This window comes from Sebastes fasciatus, chromosome 11, assembly GCF_043250625.1.
Source record: "Sebastes fasciatus isolate fSebFas1 chromosome 11, fSebFas1.pri, whole genome shotgun sequence".
In the NCBI taxonomy this organism is placed as follows: Eukaryota; Metazoa; Chordata; class Actinopteri; order Perciformes; family Sebastidae; genus Sebastes; species Sebastes fasciatus.
Genome location: NC_133805.1, coordinates 11,574,926 through 11,583,332, shown reverse-complemented (window position 1 = coordinate 11,583,332; position 8,407 = coordinate 11,574,926). Strand labels below are relative to the sequence as shown.

Genomic DNA, 8,407 nt, shown 5'->3' with positions numbered 1-8,407 from the left:
CTATAAGTGGAATTCACTTAATACAATATTATTTTGTAGATTCAACTTTTAAATGTTTTTTTTGTTTGACAATGAAATATAAAAATGACAGGATTTATTTTACATGACAATGCATCCTGCTTGGAAAAAAACCTCCCCCTACTGTAACAGCAGAATGGACTGCGCCAAGATGATGTTACGAACAGCCCTTTAAAGTCGCTCCACTTCCGAGATGAAGTTAAAGTAAGAGCTGCTCCACACAGCAAAGAAGAAGAGGCAAAGAAAGGACTGACATCTGTCTCCTAGTTTAGACAGGATATGTTGAAAATACACAGCCGGACTTTGGAATGTTTTATGGACTCGGAATCAAAGGAGATTCGTCCAAATCCATGTTGGACGTGGCGACTGCATTGAAGTAACAAATTGTTGCAAAAAAGAAATTTTTCTTTCCTCCTCTCTAAAACGCACAAAGACAACAAACAGCAACCTGGACTACTCTTTTGCAACAGGAATGGTTTATCCTCCTGAAGGCTTATTCTACATCGAAATGGATCAAGCACCACCAGGTAAGTTATTATAGGGTTAAATAAAAAGACAGCCATTGTCTCATCTGCAGGTTTTTGCAGATTCCTTTTTGTCTGCTTCCTTTTTTTGTGACATCATCTTATATAATAATAACAAAAGCTGTCATCTTGACAACATGCAATGCAAGGTGTTAGTATAAAAACGTTATAAATAATGGTCAAGTCTTCAAGTGCCAGAGCTCCCCCAGTGGCATTGCCCAGGCATGCATACTGCAATTCACTTGCCAATTACGTAATACCTTTTCTGTGGACCGACTCAGGCGCAGTGGCTCTTTTTTCTTTTGTCCCACAGCTGCTTATGAGACAAACTTGGACACACACAAATGCATGGCGGTTTTTTGCATGCATCTCTGACTCCAATAGATGTGCTAAAGGCGTATGAGAGTGTTAAAAGAGTGCATGTAAAAAATAAAAGGGTGAACATAGTTGAGGGTGCAGTTTAATAAAGCGCCGCATGAAACGACCGCTTTGTTCTCTGCTCTCTCTGCAGCCAGCCGTGTGTAATGTGTGTGCTATAGCTCTCTGGAAAAGTAGGCTAGAGGCAAGAGGACCAGACAGCTCGTCTCATGACTTTAACTCATGAACAATTCATTTTTTTATTTACATTTTGTCATTTGAACCTCCTTGTTATTACATTGTCCTAACATTGTCCCATTGTGCCTGAACTCCACACAACCACCTAGCTCATTTGATGTTAACTAATTGCATCATAATGTTAGCCTTCATTAGTTATATTAATATTATTATTATTATTAATAATAGCTGCAGTTGATATGATGCAATAAAAGTGAATACTGACACATCCATAGGAACAATACAGATCCCCATGTATTATTCCCATAACCACCTAGCTCATTTAATTTGGTGGCATCATCATTTTAGCCTACATTAAGTATTTTTAAGATTATTATTATTATTAATAGCTGCAGTTGATATGATACAATAATAAAGTGAATGCTGACACATCCATAGGAACAATACAGATCCCCATGTATTGTTCCTATAACCACCTAGCTAATTTGATGTTAACTAATTGCATCATAATGTTAGAATACATTAATTATTTCAAGATTATTATTATAATTAATAGCTGCAGTTGATATGATACAATAATAAAGTGAATACTGACATACCACCAGATAGGAACAATACAGATCCCCATGTATTGTTCCTATATCTGTGCTGTAGAGGGATGCTTCAGTGACCATTCATGTGTGTGGTTTATTTAGACTTTTTATGTGGTTTTAGGGTTGGACAAAAGTGCAGAAAACCAGCCTCCAGCGTCACTGATATAATACAATAAAGTGAATACTGACACACGTCATAGGAACAGTACAGATCCCCATGTATTGTTCCTGTATCTGTGCTTGTATGGATGCTTCAGTGACCATTCCTGTGTGTGGTTATTATTAAGACTTTTTTATGTGTTTTTTTTTAAGGGTTGGACAAAAGTGCAGAAAACCAGCCTCCAGCATCACTGATTTGATACTGTTTTATTATTCCACACTTAAATGACTTGTCTGCACTGGTATGCTCGTGTGGCTTTTTGGAAGCCAGCAGCATAGTTTCTTGGCAGGAGACAGACAGAAAGGGGAAGAAGGTGTGCAGATTTAATTTTGCTGAGTTCAGGAGCCGCAGCTTTGCGTTTGTGTGTGTGTGTGTGTGTGTGTGTGCCACTGTGCTGCTGCTGCACCTGCCTTTTGTTTATTTTAAGGTCAGAAAAAGAGGAGAGCGGATGGTGGGAGAAAAACCCACATTTTCTCCTCTCTGAGGGTGCTCTTGTATTCTCCCCCAACTGCCTCATGAAAGGCACTTTTGTCCTGCAGTGAAATATATCGCCCTTCACCTCCTCTTGATGCGGTTTGCCCTCCTTTTTTCATTTTTTTTTTAAGAGGAAAACGCTTTTCAGCCAAACTCACAGATTTTTTATTCCTTTTTAAGGTTGACGGAAAACTTAAAGAGGATCTGTTAGCGTGCAATCATTATAGAAAAGAGAGGGGGTGGTGGTCCCAGAGGCTCAAAATATAATTTACGGTTGATTCAATGCCTTTCATGCACTTCAGGACATGCCAGAGGCTGCTGCAAAACTTTAGAAGTTAAACCATAAATCTACTTCGCAAGAGTTGCAGGCAACTGAACGCCTTAATTCTGAGAATGTCTGGGACAACAAAAGAAAACGTGTTTCTATTTGTTGACAGACTAACTGCCACATTTCCTTTTTAAATCACTTGGAAATGATTTAGAGTGTGATATCTCTAGGAAACATGCCTGGGCTTGTCCTCACATCTTGACAGGCTCCATCAAGCAAGGGTGTGACAGAGTGTGTGTGTGTGTGTTTTGGTGGGGGGTGGTATACATTCAGATCACATGCATTTCCTAAACACACACATACACGCACACATCCTTGGTTGCAATAGTCATAGTATTGAAGGAGTCGTGTTTTACAGCGCTTCACTCGATCTCACAACAGATCAATGCTGTACAATCTCTTTCTAAGAAACTGTTATCCCTGTTATCTTTTCATTTTCTAATCTGTGTTTTTCTTCTTGTAGCTCTCCCTCCCAGGTCAACAAAGCCAGTGTCCTCCACCATGAACAACAATAACTGCCTTTCGCCACCTACACATACGCTACAGGAAGCTGAATGGTACTGGGGTGACGTCACCAGGTAAAGTACCTTCTTCATCTTGCCATGAATCTTGCAAACACTGAGCGTGTGTCATCTGATTGTCTCATTGGTATGTCAGATCCGTTAACAGTTAACTGATTACCCCCTCAGGGATGAGGTGAACGAGACGCTCCGAGACACACCTGATGGCTCCTTTCTGGTGCGTGACGCATCCACAAAGCTGCAGGGAGACTTTACGCTGACGTTAAGGTACGCAGAAGGAAAAAGAGGATCTAATTGTAACAGCTCTGCCACAAATATCATCACCAGCGATTTATTTTACGTTAATAAACTAATTTTGTGCTTCACTTTTTTCAGGAAAGACGGGCACAACAAGCTGATCAAGATTTACCACCGCGACGGAAAGTACGGCTTCTCGGACCCCCTCACGTTCACTTCGGTGGTGGAGCTCATTTGGCACTATCAGCAGCATCCGTTGGTAGAATACAACGCCACGCTGGACCTAATGCTCACCCATCCTGTGTCCCGCTTCCAGCAGGTTAGTGAGCACCATTAGTTTATGTTTTTGGATTAAAAAAATGACGGTCAAAAGTGCGACGCTGCAATAAGTGATGATAGATTTCTTTGTTAAATACGGAGGATTATGAATTGCACATATTTAAGTGTCGTTTTTTTTTCACTTCAGGTGAAAGAGGACAGCGTCGATGTGGCAGGAAGAAAGCTCAAAGAGGTTCACTGTCAGTATCAGGAGAAGTCAAAGGAGTTTGATCGTCTTTATGAAGCTTTCACGAAGACCTCACAGGTAAAAACAAACGTATTAAAATGAACTCTGATGGACCAGTTCTTTTCTAAACAGTAGAATTTACATTCATCAGTCTCCTGAGTCGTTTCTTAGCGGATGTATTCTTTGTGACGCAGGAGATCCAGATGAAGCGAACGGCAATCGATGCCTTTAACGAGACGATGCTGATCTTCGAGGAGCAGTGTCGCGAGCAGGAGCGTTACGGAGAGGAGTTTGAAATGAACAATCAGTCCGAGGGAGCCGACAAAGATCTGGAGAGGTATACTTCATCACATCATGGTCCGAAGAGTGTCCCTAAAATGGGGTTTGATTTTAGTGCCATGTTTCTTGAACTGCATTCAGACCTGTGACTTTTATTTCCCTCCTTGTTAGCTTTCTGATAAATTATGAGAAGCTCAAGTGTCGTCTCGGGGAGATCTACGACAGCAAAATCCATCTGGAGGAAGACTTGAGTGCGCAGGTGGAGGACTACAGAGAGACGGACAGGAAGATTAACAGCATGCGGCCTGACCTCATCCAGCTGCGCAGCATCAGAGACCTGTACCTCAAGTGAGTATATTGTCAGAACATTGTTTGTGGTGACAATTTCTGTCGCCGCTCTGTGAAGTATAACTACTCTATATTAAAAAATTCTTTACACTTTCCTTGCAGCTGGCTTAATCACAAAGGCGTAAGGCAGAAACGCATAAACGACTGGCTGGGGATACTGAGCGACAGCCTCGATGAGTAAGTTTCAACAAATCCTGTTTTAAGAATGCAACTTATAAACGAGAGAGATTTGTAAGAGAATTGTTACGGAGGTGTTACAACACGACTCTTTGTTTTTTCAGCACGTACGTGTTGAAGGGAGACGAGAAGAATTTGCCACATCAGGATGAAGCAAACTGGTTTGTTGGTGAGCTGAGCCGGACGCAGGCCGAGGAGATGCTTCAAGGTAAAGCTCCTGGAACGTTCCTGATCCGCGAGAGCAGCAAACAGGGATGCTACGCCTGCTCTGTTGTGTGAGTATAACATTTTGGAGATCGATTTTGCGATGAATATTACTTTATGTGTGACACTCATCGATTTTTTTTTTCTTCATTTATTACAGCGTGAATGAAGAAGTGAAGCATTGTATGATCTATAGCACACCGCACGGATACGGCTTTGCTGAGCCCTACGACGCCCACTGCTCTCTGAAAGACCTTGTCCTGCACTATCGCCTGCACTCCTTAGCGCAACACAATGACGCCCTGGATGTTCGGCTGTCGCATCCAGTACACGGCAAAGCTGCAGCCACGCCTTCTCAACACGCAGAGGAACACAAACTCATACAGACTCCTAAACACACAGCGGGGCTCCCGCCGGCCGCTCCAGAAATGTAATCCAACGGAAAGAGACAAAAGGACATGTTTACTGTATCCTGCGAGAACGACTGCATCGAGGTGCATTGTGTAAAGTTTTGCACTACAGTGATTCCATCAGTTTTTGTGAATGGGATTTCACAGATTGAAGTGGGACTGGAATTTGAATGTCAGCTTGAACTTTTTAATTTTTGTTTTCAAAGAGACTGTTTAAGCTTTTTTTTTTTTTTTTGTACTTCATTTATTGCCGTTTGTTTAATGGACACATTTTTGGTGTGGATGTTGACAACCAGAAAATTGCTCACTGACATCAGGTGCTGCACCTTTGTTTCAACTTCAACTTCTACAACCAGAGTTGATGTTGCTAGAGATGTCCATTTCTCTAGTTGAAATGTATTCAGTTCTGAAAATTTGACCAATAGTTTAGAAATATATTTGGTTACTGCGGAGTTATATTTGTGCCTCATTCTTGAGCGTGTGATGGCACATTATGAGCACTGTTTTTATTTGCAAGCACTTCAATTATATTTAGTAGAGAAATGATTTATCATGCAAAGACGATTTAAATTTGAGCATGAGAAAAAGAAAATGTGTCCTCAAAATTATTGACCTGTTATCTACGTAAGCACACAATGAGCGCACAGACAAACCCAAGAGCATGCAGAGCAAAGATGTTTAAAGGAAAGGTCTTTGCACACCAAGTCCGTATTTTTCGTATGGATTTTTGAAATCCGTCGTCCGACAAAAATCGTTACTCGCAGAAACCTTGAGTCCGATGCGTTATATTTTTCCCTTCGTTGCAAAAATTCGCAAAACGAGACAAAATTGAATGGATTATGTGGGTGCCATGGATATCGCTAGTCCTAAATGGGGCTAATAAATGAATGACATTAGCAAGAAGCTATCGTTTGGCTGCCTAGAGCACAATCACTACCGTCTAATATTTCATACATCCTTTGTTTTGCGACCATCCCTGATTCCAAGCTGTTCTGCAATCACTTGCTTTAAATTCTGCATCTCTGTATTCTTTTATTTCTTTATCGTAAAATGCTCTCTGCTAGGAGACAAAGTGAATCAGTTTATCAGATGCCATTTTGGATGATGACGTTTGCACGGACGTTGGCTCTGAGTGGTCAAACAACCCTCTTTTGACGAATGCAAAAAACACAGATAATCGAACCTGTTCCAAAAACTTTAATGACGGGCGAAAGTGTCACAGTTGCTGTGTTAACGTGATTGACACAACGTGAGGTTGCATTTATTTTAAAATGTGCGACAGCTTCGGACGAAAAATACAGACTTGGTGTGCAAAGGCCTTAAGAGAAACACTGAACTATAGTGTCCAATCACACAGAGCACTTAGAGGGGGAATGAGTAAAACTGAGGTGCAGTCGTGGATAATAGGAAACACTAACAAGCGTACAGAGCGCAAAATTGTTTGCTCAAATTAAATAATTCTTTACGTGACAATAATTTCTCTATAAAATATAATTAACGTGATTATAAAATACCTTTTTCCATGCTCAAAATGTCCCGTTGCGTGCTCAGGAGTGAGAAATGCGTTACTACTACTTAGTGCATTTGTGCGGGGGGGAAAATGGTGCTGTAAACAGGCTGTTTCCGTCATACTGGTTTGGTGGACCAAACCATTTTTGGGTAAATGCCACGTGTGAATATGTGAAAAGTCGTGGTGCATCTTGACAATTTGCCCCTTTCTTAACCGACATTCATATACAGTGGATAATTATGTAGCATTAACATCCTGTAGAATACCATTGTAAGAGCATACTCAATGTTATACCCATTGACCAAAGCACTTAATAGTGAGCAAAACTACATCCCTGTTCAGTCCGGTAATTGCATTTGGGCAAATGGGGAGGGCAATTTATGTACACCTGCTGATGTGCTGATCAAAACATAATCTGAAGTACTGTATGTTATATTCTGTTACTCAAAGAAGTATAAGCTTTTTGTATTCTATATATATTTTTTCTATAAACATGCCACAAGATGAAAGCTTGAAGAAAGTGCAATCCAACAGTATTTCTATTGTTGCAATGTATGACGATGATGATGGTGGGTGAAGGTAATGCTGTTATGAGAGGTTGACATTTGCCACAAAAATGCACTCTCTTTGGTGGTGTCGGTATGATGTGGCCTCCGATGTTTGTGTGAACTGCCAGAGGTCCGGAAGTATCCTGCCTCCATTACTTGAACTGTGGCATTGCTCGAGCTATGAATGTTTTTTCATGACATGCAGCCTACATAGCTTAAGAGGAAAGGAATCCATGTTGAACTTGGCACATTTTTCAAGTTTGAGGACAATAGATACTCTGTACAGAGAAACTGTAAAATGTATTTCTGAGGTTGGTTTATGGAAGGAGGGTGATTAAGCCTCTTATAAAAATATAACTCCACTGGGGGATAGAGGAAACTCCTCGGGTGAAGCTAAGCAATGTGAGATCCTGACCTTTTTCTTGCTGAAAGACAATAAACTGATGAGGGTTTTGTCAACTTACGTGATCCATTTGCTTTTTTTTTTCTCCAGTCTATTCCTGTTTCTGCTTCTTTATCATTTAAGGTACAATTTTTATGACACAAGTAGAAAAAGTATCAAATAGAAAGCATAACATGACTTAAAGTGAGATAACTACATTTACCGTCTATCTCTAGTCGAGCCATTGTGGTCCGATGAGCTTATCCTCGGGTCAGCAGAGATAGGAGGCGAGCGAGGGCACTGGAGGACACACTGTGGACAGATGGAAGAGAAAGGAAGCGATAAGACAATAGCAGGATATGTGCCGGCCCTTTTCCCCTACTCGGCCTGGCCCCGCTGTTGAGTCACTAGAAAACAATCTATCAAACCTACTTCACCAAGAATGTGTGCCGTATTGTTAAACTTTTCTGAAGCTCCCGTGAAAGGAATGCAGCTCAACTGTAAACATTTAGTACCAGCCAAGCTTGACTTAGGCCTCCAGAAACCTACACTATTATTATCTGATAATTACACAAAGTTTTGCACCAAAGACACACTACTATATAAGCCACTGATGATGACTCTGGGTGACATC

General features: G+C 41.0%; 1 protein-coding gene across 1 annotated transcript; it reads left to right on the top strand.

Annotated features, from left to right (window-relative positions):
* Positions 1-202: 202 nt before the first annotated feature.
* LOC141776804 (phosphatidylinositol 3-kinase regulatory subunit gamma-like) lies at positions 203-7,851 on the top strand. Its single transcript, XM_074650613.1, has 10 exons — positions 203-545; positions 3,116-3,230; positions 3,342-3,440; positions 3,549-3,729; positions 3,877-3,993; positions 4,110-4,252; positions 4,366-4,542; positions 4,645-4,719; positions 4,824-4,994; positions 5,084-7,851. Exons 1-10 carry the CDS (start codon positions 491-493, stop codon positions 5,355-5,357), a joined length of 1,407 nt encoding a protein of 468 aa, XP_074506714.1. The 5' UTR covers positions 203-490; the 3' UTR covers positions 5,358-7,851.
* Positions 7,852-8,407: the final 556 nt, after the last annotated feature.